The sequence below is a fragment of the Lissotriton helveticus genome, chromosome 3_1 (assembly GCF_964261635.1).
Source record: "Lissotriton helveticus chromosome 3_1, aLisHel1.1, whole genome shotgun sequence".
Taxonomy (NCBI): Eukaryota; Metazoa; Chordata; class Amphibia; order Caudata; family Salamandridae; genus Lissotriton; species Lissotriton helveticus.
Window position 1 is genome coordinate 1868386055 of NC_136061.1, and position 18205 is coordinate 1868404259.

The 18205-nt window shown below is 42.8% G+C and overlaps 1 protein-coding gene and 1 long non-coding RNA gene across 2 annotated transcripts in view; one reads left to right on the top strand and one right to left on the bottom strand.

Moving 5' to 3' along the window:
* LOC144825191 (mucin-2-like) overlaps positions 1-18205 on the bottom strand; it is a 1014272-nt gene that overhangs the window by 436550 nt on the left and 559517 nt on the right. The window contains exon 27 of the mRNA XM_078684042.1: positions 45-189. Within this exon, the coding sequence (XP_078540168.1) occupies positions 45-189 (145 nt within the window). The remainder of the gene's footprint in view (positions 1-44; positions 190-18205) is intronic.
* LOC144825189 (uncharacterized) lies at positions 9951-17758 on the top strand. The gene is made up of 2 exons (XR_013609326.1): positions 9951-10097; positions 15600-17758. It is a non-coding gene; the product is annotated as an uncharacterized LOC144825189 (long non-coding RNA).

Genomic DNA, 18205 nt, shown 5'->3' on the forward strand with positions numbered 1-18205 from the left:
TTTTGAAGCAGCTTTATAAGTGGCCACTGCTTCTCCCAACTCACCATTTAAGGCATTTGTTGCAGGAAATCACCTTCTCCCCAATAGCATAGTAATTCTTATCTTGGTCATAACAGCCACACTTCTCAACACACTGCTTGGTAGTTTCCTCTAGGTAGCTCTTTTCATCTGGACATTTGGGGTAGCAGCCTGAAACAAAAAATGTGGGTGATAGTTAACACTTCTTAAAAAAATGGTCTTGAATTGTATACATGACTGCTGCCAGAGATATCTAATTTCCTGACTCATCCACTATTAAAGAGAGCAAGGGTTCAATTCTGCAGTGGGCATGGAAGAATATTGTGGGAGAATTTTTTGGAGTAGAAGTATAACACGTCTATAAGAGTAGTTACAGACCTGCCCACTGGGTACTGCAGACAGGGCAAAAGAACAAAGAGCATAGTAATGTCCTTGTCCCAGCAGGTGTAAGTGAAGAGAATGATCAGCGGGACTCCAGGCAAGGTAAAAGGACATAAGGCATGACCTCACTCAGTGGAGGGTATGGTCATTTTAATGGTCCCCACTCATCAAATAGGCTCCATCAGAGTTCTGACAGTGGTGGAAACAGCCCTCATCAAATCACTCCATCAGAAAAAAACATTCCACACTTTATATCCAGAAAAGGCCTCTGATGCCATCACACAGGAAGGCTCAGTTATATACCTTTTTCTGATCTGTGACTCAACTTGGTGTGCTAACTGTCACTGCCTATCTACAGCCACTTCTGCACATAGATTAGTCTTCAAATCGCACCTTGCCACAACTATCCATCAAGGGCACCTAAGCACAGTACAAGACGAGACACATATATTAATATACTTCAAGAGAGCCATCTTGCCGACAGGCATGATTCATTTCAAGGCAGCCTCCTTCTCCAGCACCATGGCCACAGATGAAAACTACTAGGGCAGATAACTGTTAGCTGCTCAATGAAACATGGCTATTAGGTCATGCTTCTTCTCCCTCACATAATACAGGTCGCCTAAGTTAGGGCACCCTAGAAAATTGGTACAAAATGAGACCTCTCCTATGTCTTAGGAAACAGGGAGCAATTTTAATCCTTATGGAACACTACAATTAGGAGATTCCAATTATATGTGCTACCTGACTACCTGCTGATATCTATCTCCGGATGGATAAAAAATAAAGGGGCATATTACCAACAACGATATTCACGCATTAGCGACGAAATTCTCTTAGCCATGTTATCCACCTCCCATTGGATAACATGGCTAAGAACTGGTCTGAGCAGGCGTTGGTTTTTGGCGATAGCTGGAATATTTCCATTGCTACGCCTGCCTTGCTAATAGGCGATAGCGACGTTAGCGACTGCTTTCAGTCGCTAACAGGTTGGGTATGCCGACTTTGCATGTCATTAGCGATAAATATCGGTGACATGCAAAGCGGGCCCCAAACCGCTCGCTATCGCCTAAAAGCTGTCGCTAACATCAGTTAGCGACAGCTTCCTAATAGAGCGATAGAATTATCGCCGCTTAGCGGCCGAAAACGGCCGCTAAACCGGCGACAATTGCCTATCGCCACCCTTGTTAGTATGCCCAAAGTGTATTGCAACAAGTTTCTGCTGATGCTGTATCATACTTTTTTAAAATATTTTTTTCGACAGCATTGAAATTGGTTGATTAACTGGAGTTGTATGGCCATCAACTCTGACCAGTACAAAGTCATGGTTTTCATTTACCATACAGTGTCATGTTTCCCAGTTAGGCCTATTAGGGAACGTTGCCATTTTTACATGAGCATGTATCTTTCCTAAAATTGCCTTCATTTTTCACATTGACATTTGACACTCATTTGAATTAGGGACACTTTGGTTCAGTTTCCTAGAAATACTGACCTTGCTTTCACTAATCAACTTTGCAAGAACACTATCATATTGTCTTGGCATTATGTACAAGGCCTACACGTACATTGTGCAAATGTGTATGTTCTTTACATCCATATGCTGACACAGCTATCTGTAACATACAAATAATGGCAGCCTGATCATAAGGATGCCTTCTTCTATAAATAAATATATTTTGCCTGGTATACTCCAAGAAGGCACTTCTGCGGAGTGTGAGAGGTCTCTACCAAATGAAGCTCCTGCCCAGCAGCTGACTAGCATCTCCGTGAGGGGTGTCCAGCTTGTGATCAAGATAGGGTCCTCCATACTTAACCTCCAGGTAATGGGGTTGAATCATCCAGTAAGGTGATACTTCGCAAAACATACATATAAACCCTATACACATCGGTTAGGGTCTGCATATTAGGAGTACGCTGCAATGTTATATTATTTTATATGGTTGCATATATACATTGTTTCAGCACAATGGTGTAATATTGTTTTCTGTTCACTGTCCTGACACTTATTACAACTTTCATCTAATTCTGTCTATTGGTCATTGCCGCACATATACATTATACAAGAATCCCTTTGTTTCAACAAATATGGAAAACGTTCCTCCATGTATTCTTTGTATATATCCTCAAGCAAAAGAGAGCACGAGTGTATGAGTGAAAAGTTCTAGATCTGTCACCATGGTTCCTGAGGAAACCGGGTTGTTATGCTCAGTGGTTGCCAGAAATGTTCTCTCCCTGTTTAGGTTAGAGGGGCTTATGGAAGCACTGTGAGCTAGATGGTCGAAGGAACAACATATCCTGTGGGAGTGCGTGGAATCAGTCGGGCTCTATCCCAAAGTTTATGTTGTCCACAAACTTGCAGTTCCTACTGATGAGGGGAAACTACACAACAACAAGGAAACATATTATCTGTCACAGATCCTGAATTCAACTCAAAGGTACACAAACCGTGAAGATAGGATTCTTGAGACAAGGTAACTGTGGTTTTCTTTATCAATTTAAAAAAAGAAGAAACTGGATATGCAATGATGCTAAGTCAGATATTCAAACTTCAGATATAAAAGTTCAACTTAATAACCAGGAACACATCCATCTCAGAGTAAGAGAGTTGGCAATATATTAATTATGAGCATCAGTCCAAACCTCTCGTATGTGTTTGAGAAACAGAGTGGGTGGCCTTTGTCTCAGGGAAAAGTTTGGTTCCTTGCAACAGAGCAGTATCTAAGGGCCTGGCACATATTTTTGTAGTTGTTCAGGCCTCTCAAGTTCCATTTCATTAGTCTGACAACTGTACTCTTCAGTGTTCTACATTGGCACCTTGTTACTGTATGCAGGGCTGGGCAGGGTCCACATTGCTGTGTGACATTGGTTGGATCAACTATTTAGATTCAGCAACATTGCAGGAATAATGGAGTTCTGAAACAATAAAACTTCCCCTCCCAACCTCCACTCATATTGGTCCTAATCATCAATTGTACCCCACCCCTACTAACAGGTGGTAAAGAAACTATGGCCTCAACTTAAAACAGACCCACATAGTGTGATCCAAGGTCGCTGCCAGCTTGGTTTGCACAACTGGCCATGGGAGATAGGGTTGAAACCGCCCTGCAATTAGGAGACCAATGTTAAAAATTATTAGCGGCACCATAATATTGAATATCAAAAGAAAGCCATTACCTCCATTAAATATACATAAAATTACTAAAATACAAAAAACAACACCAACTAAAATAATATTGCTCAAATACATGTAAAAAATATAAATAAATTAATTTTAAAGTGATAATTCCCTTAACAACACAACAATTAACCACATGCAAATTAAAGATTTTAAAATATTCAAATAACCCGATAAGCATAAAATATTAAATAATATATGTAAACTCACACTTACTAAATTGCTAACTTAGCTAAATATGGAATACATTTAACTAATTAAATCTGTAAAAACATATAACATTTAAAACTAGCATGTATACACAAAATACTAACTCCAAATATATAAATGTTTATACTGTTACAATAGATAACCTCAGTACACAACATATATCTTACAGTTAAACATAAACCTAATTTGGCGTTCACATAATGAGGAACAAACTGCAAAATAATTCATACTAAACACAAATTAACCAATAAAATTAAACAAAAAACAAAGTAATCAATAGAATTCAAACTAGTTAAATAAACACTATAAAAAAGGAGTTAAAAAATCACCTAAACATAGCGGAAAAAAAGATACACAGAGAAGAAACTGACACTCTTGAAGACTCTACATTGAATTGCTGGTGCTACCCTGCAGATAATGCACATCTAGATAAAAAAAGTAAGTAAAATAAACACATGAACTAAAAATTAAACCATTTGGCTAACGCTTAACTTAAAATAAATCAATAAATTAAATCTTCTTCATTATATCTACAAACTTTAGGTACCATTGCAAGATTACAAAACAAGAACATTGTCCTGGCCTCCAAAAACACAACTTCCAAAACAACAAAGTCGACAAACAGACTGAAAATGTAAGTAAGTGCAACTAAATGTTCAGTAACTCAAAACTCCTAAGTCTTAAAATCAAATTAACAATCAAATATCCCTAAAGCTAACTATTGTTTTAAATGTATAACTAAAGCAAACTTTCTATATTAAATAGACAGAAAAAACACCACCTGACCAACATCTAAACTAAAAATAGCAAAGATAAAAAACAGCAAGTTAAAAGGATGGCATACGTACGTATAAAGTGCAAACGGTGAAAATGTATTTAAAGCTGGGAACTACATTGCTAATATTTTAAATGTAAAGTAATAAATATTCCTCCTAGGTGGAATTTCAATTATGCCGGAGTAATTGGATTAAATTCTGTAATTCTGTATTACTCTTTGGTGCTAAAGAGTAATTTGGGGGGGAAAGCCAACCGCAAAAGCACATTTAGGGCGAGCGTCTGCTAGCACAGCTGCTTATGGCCTGTTTCATTCAGCATTATTTTCTTAGCACAAAATGCATCCTCACATCCATTTTGGACACAAGGGCATATTTTGTACTAAGAAACCAGCGCTAAATTACGGGAGTAAGTTGGGGTAAAATCCTACCTCAAGTGCACATTAAGTGAGTGTGAGCGACTGTCGCGATCCCTATTCATGTTCTCTTGCATTTAGTGGAATTTCTTAGAATAAAATGCATCCTCGCATCCAATTTGGAAATAAAAGGGGGTTTTTGAGCTGAGAAAATGACGCTAAATCCAGAATTACTCTTCTCATGTAATTCATTTATGGGTAATTCCACGTGATTACTGTACATGGAATTACAAAAGTTATTAGCACACATGAAATATACATACAGCCAGGGGAGCACATATAAGAGAGCGAAGAAGTAAGTTATGTTTTGCAAGATCTGAGAAAAGCAAGCACTAGCTCCCAGGCACCCCCAGCAAGAATCTTTTTAAAAGTAACTTCCTGAACATTTCTGAACACATCACAGGCCAGATACCAGGATTTCACATTTTAAAAAGATCAGTACTAAAAAATCCACAAGAGAAACCCCTGCTGCCCAAAGAAGCTATCAAGTTATAGACAGTCCTTAGCATCTAACCACTACACATACAAGCTACTCTCCATCCTGTACAACAAAAGAAGTAATAAAAGGAGAATAAAAAAATATGCAACAGAAAATAAACTCCTCATACTATTACTAACCCACGGATGATGGAATGCACTTTTAAATTGTGCCCCCCACCATTCACACAGATATATACCATACATGGTGAATATCATAACATTGAAGTACCCCAATTTATGCTCTGCTTTCCAACAAGAAAATTGCTACCTACTAAGAACTACAAAGCTAAATTAAATTAAAGACTACCAATTACTATCCTCTACAAATCCTAATAATTTTTGAATAAGCAAAGATACAAACAATTTACCCACACGCAGCCATACATGGCTGCTATTACAATTTGAATCAAATCATTCGGTGACACCACCAAAATTCTGCACTAAGTGAAGAATATGAAACAGTAGTGGGTAATCACTACCACCTCCTCATAGAATCCCCCTACTACCAAAACCACTCGCAAAAACTAAGTCCGCTAATGGACTATTTTGAAGACATTTGTCAGACTGCACCACTCTGGCTACAAGCACCAACCCAAGTTTCAAATACTATGGGGTAATATCTATGACAACTTCAAGGACTAGAAGCCAAAATAAACAATACAGTGGAACGGTGGGTCAACGCCTTTCATCCGACAATAGGCCAAAGGCATCCTAACTTATACCAATTCCTAGGGATCCTAAAAAAAACTACCAAGAACTCAGAATAGAACAAACTTTAACACAAATAAACATAAAGGGCATGATTACGATGCCGGATACCGTTGCGGTCATGGGACCGACCGACCTCAGGTTGGCAATTCCGACACCACAGTCGACAGCACATGGTGCGATCGCATACTCCCATTCCTCTATTGAAGCTTGTGAGGCGACCATAGGTGCCCCCACCTATTGGGGGGATGGAGGCCCTACCAGGGGCCCACAAAGGCACTTTCCGACAGCAAATCCTTGTCAGAAAGCTGACATGGATGTACTCACGGAAAGTGCCATCATAATCCCAAAGGCGAAAATGCCTGCATCACGGGATTATGCGGCCCTTACGATTGCCCATTGGGCTCCTAAAGCCCATTAGAAGTCAGCCAATTTGACTGGCCGGTTTGAATGCCCATGGAAGTCAAACCCTAATTAGCCCCAAAATATCGAAACAGATCAAAGAAATGTACGAAATGCTACAAAGCAAAGTAAAACTCTTTATAACTATCAAAGACCTACGCTACCTGGAAAAAATAGCAAGTAGAAAGAACACTACTGTAAACCATTTACCAGTCCAATTTAAATTTACATCCAAATAAAAACCTACAGAAATCAACACAATATATTTATTTGTAAATATTATTACATTATTTTAATTAAGGAGTATAAAATAACATATATAATTGAACAATACACAATAACACTTATAAAATAATTTACAATAAAATAAATAAATACATTTATACAATAAAACACAATAACACATTTTCAAAAATGGAAAGCATTGAACATAATACTAAAAATATATACATTACACAACATTTTTAAAAACAATGACAGCATTATATAAAAAAACAACCATAGCAAACATTTTCCACCTAAAATTAAAAATGAAAATCAACTTGCAGATCTATAGCTGTATAGTTACCCCAAAATATGCAAAAATGTAATCACCAATAAGTAAATTCACAAAATTATTCCAGAGTCGTAAGACACCATAGAAAACAAAAAAGCAAAATAAAAACCACTCCTGGAAAACAAAAAAGTAAAAAACAATTAAAAAGCGATCTTAGGTAAAATAAAACCAAAATAACTTCCTTTAAAAATATGAATTCAAAAATAAGGAAAGACTTCCACCAAAACACCTGTAAAAACACAATAGACCCACTGTGTGTGTAGATATATGTATATATATCCAAAAAACTGAACAAACAATATAAAATACATTTACAAACTGTTGCCACATCATACAAGTTAAAAACTAAAGTAACTACACTACACACACTATACTTAGGCCTAACTCACTTAACTACGGAACTACAAAACACAAACTAACACAAACTACACTACCATAACAAACCAAAACATTGTATCTGAATTAACTTCCCTACCTACATACCCCTAATCCCCACACCAAATAATAAATTGACAAATGTATATGTAAAATATTATAATCTGCACAAAAGTAAATGTAACAAAGTGAACTATATATTTATGTCACATTTGAAATTACATAACAAAACTGAAACTTCAAAAAATAACTATGCAAAATGTATCGTATAACAAATAAAGTGTGCATGTTTGTAAATAAAGTGATAAGTACAAATAAAAACTATGTATACATGTTTAATCAATTTAAAATGTAGAAATACAATCTATGTTAAACTATTCAAGTGTATTATTAAAATCTCAAAACACACAAGCACTACAAAACAACCAACACAACAAAACATAAAATAATTGAATAAAAGTTACTTTTTTTCTCACATTCCTACCTACATTTCAGTATCTAAAAAAATGACATACTTAGGGGCCAGCCGCGGCCCGTGGAGGGAGTTGCGGTGGGACAGGCAGGTGGGGCGGGGGAGGGGCAGGGCGGGGGGTGATAAAGAATGTTGTTCTGTGCCCTGCATCGCTGTGCCCTGCATCGCAAAATGCGATGCAGGGCGCGCTACGAAATTCATTTTATTAATCTAATCGTTTACTTACCTGCAATCATCCAGATTCTGTTGTTGATCACCACTCACCCTGCCCTCCCCCACCCCACCTGCCTGCCCCACGGCAAGTCCCTCCACGGGCCACGGCTGTTAGGGGCTCATTATGATGGCAGTTAAACCTCCACCGGCAGCCTGCCAGTGGTGGTTTCACAACCATCGTGATGCACTTCTCCAACCGCGATATTATGATGGCAGGCGGTGTGCTGGGGGGCACAAAGGGGCCCATTAGGATGGTGGGCGGACTTCCGTCCGCCTGCCACCCTAGCAGTGCTGAGACTGGCCGCCAGTGGTGCGGCGGTCCCGCACGGCGATTGGGATGCTACCGCCACCGTGGCAGTGGCATCCTCCATTCACAGCTTTGTGGCGGGCGAAGCTCACAGCACCGCCCGCCACAATGCTGAGAATGCACTGTGTGCATTGTCATGCACAAGGTGACAGGCACTGCGAAGTGCCTGCCACCATGTCCATGAGAAACCCCCCATGTGCACCCAACAACCCTCCAATACCCTGGGGGCCTGCAATGAGCCCCCATAAACGAATTCCGCATGCCTTTCCGTGGTGAAAGGCTTGTTCCCGCTCCCATGCTAATATGGATGTCAGTGTCTAGCCGACACCGCCACCATATTAAACCCTTTTCCACCCGGTCGACTTGTCGACAGGGCGGAAAAGCAGCGGACGGTCTTCCCGTCCGCCACAGTACTCCCGCCATACTAATATGGTGGGGTAAATGGGTGGCGGGCGGGTAAGGATGTAGGGCGGATCACCACCGCCATGCCGGAGGTGGCAATCTGCCCTACATCCTAATGGACCCTAAAGTCTGACTGCCATGGATCCACCACAGGCAATCATTACGATTGCCTAGCGGACCCACCACACATCTGTAGAATGGGTGGTGGTGCCTAGCAGGCACCGTCCGCCAAATTACAAAGCTGGATCCCCGCCAGCAGTGAAACCGCCCTGGAAAGGCTGGCGCGGATTGCATTTGGGGGCCCATTGCTGGACCCCTTGTTTTTGGGGAGGTGGGTGTCCACTGGGGGGTTCCTGTGGAACCTCGATAGGTACCCTCTACATTTTCCTGCACCAGGTGCAGGCACCGCGTGGGGCCTGCCGCATAGTACAGGAAAATGCACAACATAAATTTTTAGCATTGCGGCAGGTGCAGCAGCCAGCAGCACCCGCCAATGTTAACAATACATGATGCGACCGCCACTGTGGTGGTCGCATCATAATTGGACGTGTTATGTCTTACAGGCGGGCGGTCCCAGCCCCTACTGTACTGCATTTGCCATTTTACACGTGCTAAATAACATGTTGACCTCGATTCCATGCAATGCTCTGATCTCCCGTTTTGTTTCATCGCACTTCCATTTTGTGCTGCCTTGCCCTGTAGTTACACTTCAGCAGTAACATAAACATGTTTTTAACGTAAACCAGTACAAGCGGGTGCGAGGCATCTCATCAGGATGCCTTGTGAGGTTATGTTGTACCTTCAGTGTGTTTTCGTGCATTCCAAATTTATCTCTAGGACAGAGGGAGGATGGCCGTGCAAAGCTCCAAGGCCGGAGATAGGGAAAGGAATGTCTCTTGCCTCGGCACAGCCCAAACAGAATCTGTCCAGGTCTGTCTGGGTGGGGTTGATGCAGAGATGGGGCCAGCACCTGTGAATAGATGGGCGAGAGCGCCTGCTAGAGGCTTCTCGAACAGGTTGATTTAAACTATAAAAAGCGGTGTCTGTGGGGTGCAGCTCAGGACCTCAGTCTTGGAGTGGACGCACTCGCGGAACAACTTTGGTGCCCGAAGAGATTACTCCCTGAGCCCCGGTCTACGGGTTCCCAACTTGGTGTTCAGTGATTGTCCAGGGATGTTGAAGTCTCCCGTGCTGCAAATGAATCTGGTGAGGTGCTTTGTACATTAACTGTTTATATACCTGTATTCACAGTTTCATATTTATGTATATAGTGTGGTGTATTCATTGTTTATTGCCTTTCACTCAGTGCTTAAGAATGTATTAGCTTCAGTGACTTATTGCTTTTGCCTACGATATTAATAAAACTCATTTTACCTCCAAAGGAGTGTTGGAGTTTCTGTGTGAGTAAGTGGTGTGCGTAAGTTCAGATTACGCAAGTGGGCAAAGCAATACAATTTGGCGTATCAGCAGGATTCGTAAATTACGCGGGGAGGAACATGTTTAAAAAGATGATAGGTGGTTTTGGTACTTTAGCACCGAGTGAAATCCCTTTAGCCCCCATGCAAATTCCTGGATGGGAGGCGACGCCGTACTCCGCGCTGGCGCGTGAGTATTCAAAAAGCTCAGGATTAAGTGAGAGCTGGTTTGACTGTCTGGGCAAAGCAACGCCAGATGATGTTTTAAATTGTTTACAGAAGGTTCCTGTGGAGAAAAGTAAAGAATTATGTACAGTGGGTCGCAGAGGTTGGGTTTTGTTGCATGCCTACCATCAAGTTTTTGACAAATGTTTATCTCTGCAGCGGGAACAGTTGAGCTAGGAAAAACAACATTTTGAAGCTAAGAATATTTCTACGATGCTTTCCTGTTAGAATAAGTTATTACAAGATAAGTTAGAAACATATCAAACGATAGCAGAACGGGCTGCAGTCTGTGTTGCTGAATACAGATACAGGAAAAGGAGAGGGCGAGTGAGTAAACGGAAAGTCCATTTAGCGATTGCCAAAACAGGCTTAGATTTTGACCCATCGAATTGGGACTCCAACATCTGGGAATCGTCAGAATTCTCCTCAGAAGGAGAGCAGCCCTTAGAGGGGGAGGGACAGGACGAGGAAGGAAAAAATGCTAAGAGAGTAGAGGCGCAGCCCATTCTAAGACGGAAACTTCAAATCGCTGCAGGGAACCCAGATGGAGTGATGTTAAATAGCCTGGAAGATTTTACACAGCAGATCAGTGATATTTTAGTGAGCTTTAGACAGAAGCCTGGAGAGATGCTACTAACTTGGATGGTGCGCATCTATGATCACGGTGCTTTTGGGGTCATCTTAGATGGGGGGGATGCTGCCAAATTTTGTACCCTCTGTACTGATCCCACTGTGAATGGATACTTCCGAACTTTCCATGGTGATGACCAGACTACCCTGTTGCAGCTAGCTGCGCGGGGGTGTGGTCACAAGTACCCCACAGATTCAGACTGGCCTGGGAATGAAAAACCATGGTTCACCGTAAGAGATGCATCACAGAGAATTAAGGAGGAGGGAATGAAACTGGCCGTTCTTGTAGGTGAGGCACATAATTTGATGGATCAGTTAATGACGGTGTCAATGCGGAACAAAATCATTCGTTTGGCGCCCACTGCATACAAAGCTGTGATAATGACTTTGTTAATTAATCAAACCGGTAATACCATAGGAGAAGTAGTTGAGGCAGTCCTTGAGCTGGGAGAGCTTGGGGAATGGGCCAAGCCAGACAGGTCTTCGCGCTCAGAGTCCCGCTGTGATAACAACCAAGTGACCAGACGTGATATGTTTTTGGCGCTGTTGAAGGATGGGGTGTCAAGAAGTGAGATTGATGGTATTGAGACCAAAAGCATGTGGGAGATGAACCGTAAGCGAGGACTGGATAGGAAGGAGGGGAGTAGGCATGTGAATAGAAAAGATAACAAGAAAGTGAGTCGCAGGGAACCGGAGCCTGAGGAGAAGCCCGAAAAAGCAGGTCAGGAGAGAGAGAGAGGGAGAGGGAACCTCATGTGAGAGTGACAAAAGAGAAAGGTTGGGACCAAGATTTCACAGATTCAGATGGGGACCGGGAAGAGGAGGAGTTGTTCCCTGAGGGTTACCCAACATTGTATTCAGATCTGCGCCGGGACCTGCGCCAAGCATATGCAGAACTGCGCAGGTGAAAATTAGATTAGGAAATGGGCCAAGCTCCGCTGCAGGGATGGGCTCGCAAAGATAATAGACCACATATGAGGGTTGAGATCTATTGGAAAAATAGAAATGTTCAGGAGGTGCGGACTTTAGTAGACACCGGAGCGGAGGCCACATTGATACATGGCAATCCACGAAAATGTAAAGGACAATATTTTACTATCACAGGTTTGGGAGGACAGGAAACACCAGTGCAAACAGTAATTCAAATGAAAATAGGCAGACTTCCGAAGAGAGCATACACTGTTTTGATTGTGCCTATTCCCGAGTACATTATTGGCATTGACATTCTGAAAGGTATGACCCTATACTTAGATGACGGATGCTATCAGTTTGTGTCAAAGCAGTACTTCTCGGTAGCTGCTTTGAGGGTGGGGCGCTTGAACATTCCCCCAGTGAAGGTGCCCCAAGCAACAAAAGTGGTTCACATAAAGCAGTACAGGATTCCAGGGGGACATGATGAGATTACCGCAACCATTCGGGACTTGGTGGAGGCGGGGGTGGTGAGACCGATTACCACGGCGTGGAATAACCACGTGTGGCCCTTGCACAAACCTGACGGAGGCTGGCGCATGACAGTTGATTACCGCAAGCTTAATCAGAATATGCCCCCGTTGACAGCCGCGGTCCCAGACACCATCACTTTGATTGAGAAAATTCAGAAACACAATGGGACATGGTATGCGGCACTTGATTTTGCCAATGCTTTTTTCACAATTTCAATTGCCCCCGAGCCCCAGGAACAATTCTCATTTACATGGAGTGGTAGGTAGTACACGTTTCAATCTCTGCCTATGGGGTATTTACATAGTCCCACGATCTGTCACCGGCTGGTGGCAGAGCATTTGGACGAGGTGTCAGTCATTTCTGGAGTACAACTTTGCCATTACATTGATGATGTGTTGATTCAAGGAGAGACCCAAGAACAGGTGAAGGCTCAACTAGACAGAGTGGTAGAGCACTTGCAAAGCAAAGGGTGGGTGATTAACCCCGAGAAGGTGCAGGGACCCTCTCAGAGTGTGAAGTTTTTAGGCATTCAGTGGCATCAGGGACACAGGGAAGTGCTGCCACAAGTGAGGGAAAAGAACAAAGAGTTCGCAGTGCCAAAAAACAGGAAGGAAGCGCAGCGTTTCATTGGATTGTTTGGTTTTTAGAGACAGCACTTTCCCCATTTGAGTCAGATTTTGGCCCCTCTGTACAAGGTTACGCGGAAGAAGCATGAGTTTGAGTGGGGGGAGGCACAGCAAAAGGCGTTTGAGTTAGCAAAGGAGGCTATACAGCGTGCCTTGAATTTTTGGCCCATACGAGAGGGAAGTATTGATTTAAATGTAACTGTCCAGGATCAATATGCAACCTGGAGCCTGTGGCAAAAGCAGGGGAGACAGAAAGTGCCCCTAGGGTTTTGGAAAAAGAAATTACCTGATGCTGTAGAGCGGTATACTCCTTTTGAGAAGCAGTTGTTGGCATGGTATTGGGCTCTGGTGGATACCGAGCAGTTGACCCTAGGGCACAATGTGTTTTTGAGACCTGAGATACCTATCATGCAATGGGTGATGAGCTCACCCAAGACACACAGGATTGGGCATGCACAGGAGGCTAACATCATAAAATGGAAGTGGTACATACAAGACAGAGCACGAGTCGGTCCTAAGGGGACCGCAGTGCTGCATGAGCAAGTGGCACAGACTCCTGTAGCGGATGCAGAAATGTTGCAAGATGTCCCTAAAGTGCGGGAGTCCCCGGTGAAATGGGGTGGGCCTTTTTCAGAGTTGTCCGCAGAGGACAAAAAGCATGTGTGGTTTACAGATGGCTCAGCCAGATATGTGGGGACTAAGAGACATTGGAAGGCAGTGTCATATAATCCAGTGACCAAAAAATTGTTGTCAACTACTGGAGAGGGAAGAAGTAGTCAGTTTGCAGAATTGTATGCGGTTTACCAGGCGTTAAAGCAAGAGCTCCCTGGTACATGTCACATTTACACTGATTCATGGTCTACGGCCAATGGGTTAGCCACTTGGCTTCCCACATGGCATGCTCACAATTGCATCATTAACAACAGGGACTTTTGGGTAAATGAGTTGTGGCAGGAAATTTGGGAATTGTTGTCCCAGAGTACAGTTACCGTTTATCATGTTGATGCTCATTGCCCGACTGACTCACTAGAGCGTTGGTGCAATTCCTTTGCAGACCAAGAAGCGAAGATTCATGAAGCTGAGGTGGAGACGCAGGATTCTGACTTGGTGGGCATGGCTAAATGGGCGCACCAGAAAAGTGGACATTTGGGCGAGCGAGCCACTAGCAGGTGGGCTGAAAGTAGAGGGATGTATATTCCCCTAGATTTGATTAAGACTGCAATCATTCACTGGCCTGTTTGTCCGCATACTCAGCACAGACCAGTTCCACAGGTAGTGAGAGGCCAGTTAGGCAGAGGGAAGTTACCAGGGCAAATATGGCAAATTAATTTCATCGGGCCAATGCCAATGAGTCGAGGATGTCAGTATGCATGCACGGTGGTGGATACCTATTCTGGCTATCTCATCGCCTTTCCATGCAAGAGAGAACCCCAGTCTAACACTCTGAAACGTTGAATTTGTTGGTCTTGTACTACGGAATTCCATTGCAGGTCCAAAGTGACAATGGGTCACACTTTAAAGGAAAGATGGTGCAAGATTTTTGTGTGCAGCATAACATTGAGTGGATCTATCACATACCCTATTACCCACAGGCAGCAGGTTTGATTGAGAGAATGAATGGTTTGCTGAAAGAGCAGTTGAAAAAGTTTTCTGATGGGTTATTGAAGGGGTGGAGGGATCACTTGTCTGATGCATTGCAGATTTTGAACAACTGACCTCTTGCTGATGTAGAGACTCCTTTGATGCACATGTTGACTCCAGCTTTGCAGATTAAGCCCCATGTGGCCACAAACACGATTCTCTATTGGGAGACAGCTCCCGGAGCTTTGGCTCCATATCGTGCCACACCAGAGGCTGCTGGTCTTGATTTACATGCATTGAAACTCTATTGATTGCAAAAACGAGACATTACCTTGATTGAGACAGGAATTGGAGTTCAAATTCCCCTAGAGCATTTCTGGGCTTGCCCTTAAAGGCATCCAGGTTTGGGGAGGGGTGGTCGATGCCGATTACCAGAGATCAAGGTTATCCTATTGAACAGTGGAAACAATGATCTCATTGTGCAACCTGGTGACTGTGTTGCCCAAATGGTCATCATGCCGGTTTATGGAGGAAATGTCATGAAGGGGACAGCCCCAGCCCTACTAACTGTGCGAGGAAAGGGCGAGTCCGGATCTGCTGACAAGAACCCAGGGGCAAAATTGTGGGTGGAGTCCCCAAACAAACCTCCTGTACCTGCAGAATTGATTGCTAAGGGCAAGTATAATATCCTAGTCACCATGAAACCCGGACAGGAAAAGTGGGAAAATGTACCTGCTGAAAAATGTTATTTGCGAGAGTGATTATACCAGTTTGTTTTCTATTTCTAGATCACAGTATGGCTTGCTGCTGCGATGCTTGCGCTGTTTGGTCGGTGTTTGGGCGTGTCCGGAGGGGTCCTGGAGGGCCCGGGGATGCCGAAGGGGATCAACCGCCCGAGTCGGATGACAGCATTGTTGCAGCAACCGGATAACATCTGTACCTACTTGGCCAGGAATGTGCTGAACACTTCCCACTTCTGTATGAGAAATCTTCAGAGTACAGCTGATATAATATCCACCTGTCTTGTCGCCGTACCTACCCCTGCACATGTGCTCCTACACATCTTCAACCAAAACTAACTTTGATGGAGTAGTGGAGGAAAGTGATGTTCGAACACATCTGAGTCTTTATGAGTACTGTCGCTTTTGCCCGGAGGTTGCAGATAGCCTCTGGAGGAACATGACGAGTTTTTTTACTTAAGATATCTCTACTGGAGATGTTTGCTATCAACTAACTTGTGACCCTGCCCAAATTGGCAAGTGTAGCCAATTGAAACTAGAGAAAAGCAAACAATTGACCCCTGATCAACAAACATTATGTCAGTCACGACATGACAGTTTTTGTAGTAATGTTACCAATTATATGGTTTGTAATCACACAGTATTAGCCGCTAGCCATGTTAACCATGTGAAATTACCTAAAAGATGGATGTTCTCGTGTGGTAATATTTCATACATTTACATACCAGCTAACATAACTGGAGGACCTTGTGCCTTATCATGATTAAGTCTTATGCTTTTTCCCATGCATTCTGTTACACGTATTCGCTCTTCTAGAGCTGCTATTCAATTACTTGAGGATTGTGACTCCAATATTGACTTGATTTCTAGACGAGAATATACTAGTTTGGCTTTTTCCATTGTAGGAGTGCCAGGACTGTCCGTTTATAATGCCAGAACGATTGCAAAGCTTGCCTGTTTAATTGTGAAAAATCTCAATCATACTTCTGCCGCCCTAGCTTATTATTAGATGTTCAAGGAACGAGAAAAGCTGTTTTGCAAAATAGGGCAGCTGTGGACTATTTGTTGCTAAAACATAACCACGGTTGTGAGGACTTTGATGGGCTCTGTTGTTTCAATTTATCTGATCATTCTACGTCTATCCATGCACATATTAATGCTTTAAAAGATTTAGTGAAAGGGGTTACCCAAGACGTTGACCAAGGATGGTGGGATTGGTTGTTTGGATGGCTGCCTAATTTTGGACAGTTTCTGTATATCTTGGATGTTATTATAGTTATTATTTTCGTTGTTATCTCATTATGCTGTTGCATTCAATGCATTCCTAACCTTCTCTCCCCTTTTCGTCCCAGATCCATTGTATTTAGGCCAATGGGGTATGATGGGTGAATCGAAGGTCAAGGGGTAGAATGTACTGCATTTGCCATTTTACACGTGCTAAATTACATGTTGACCTCGATTCCATGCAATGCTCTGATCTTCCATTTTGTTTCATCGCACTTCCATTTTGTACTGCCTTGCCCTGTAGTTACACTTCAGCAGTAACATAACTACGTTTTTCACGTAAACCAGTACAAGCGGGTGTGAGGCATCTCGTGAGGATGCCTCGTGACGTTATGTTGTACCTTCAGTGTGTTTTCGTGCATTCCATATTTATCTCTAGGACAGAGGAAAGATGGCCGTGCAAAGCTCCAAGGCCGGAGATAGGGAAAGGAATGTCTCTTGCCTCGGCACAGCCCAAAACCGAATACGGCCAGGTCTGTCTGGGTGGGGTTGATGCAGAGATGGGGCCAGCACCTGTGAATAGATGGGCGAGAGCGCCTGCTAGAGGCTTCTCGAACAGGTTGATTTAAACTATAAAAGCGGTGTCTGTGGGGTGGAGCTCAGAAACTCAGTCTTGGAGTGGACGCACTCGCGGGACAACTTTGGTACCCGAAGAGATTACTCCCTGAGCCCCAGTCTACGCGTTCCCGACTTGGTGTTCAATGCTTGGCCAGGGATGTTGATGTCTCCAGTGCTGCAAATGAATCTGGTGAGGTGCTTTGTACATTAACTGTTTATATACCTGTATTCACAGTTTCATATTTATGTATATAGTATGGTGTATTCATTGTGTATTGCCTTTCACTCAGTGCCTAAGAATTAATTAGCTTCAGTGACTTATTGCCTTTGCCTACGATATTAATAAAACTCATTTTACCTACAAAGGAGTGTTGGAGTTTCTGTGTGAGTAAGTGGTGGGCGTAAGTTCAGATTACGCAAGTGGGCAAAGCAATACAGCCCACATCGATGGCGAATGGACATAAGGTCATCCGCCATCGTAATCACCCCCTTAATTGTTCAAAAATATAGCACACCTACTAAAATGAAAATCTTCTTTGGAGAACATGTGCATTCTAAACATAATACAAACCATTCACATTCAACTTCTAAACTATTTTGGAGACAGTGATGGACAGTGACAGAGTCAGACCTACTATCCCCACTCCAATCTGACCCAATTTGGAAAATATGGAAACGTAAGGGGTAAACATGTATATTTAAACTCCAATCTAAACCATTTTGGGGAAGGTGTTGGACATTAAAGTGATCAGATTTACTATTCCTACTTGAATCTACACCACTTTGGAGAAGGTTTTGGGCACTGGAGGGGT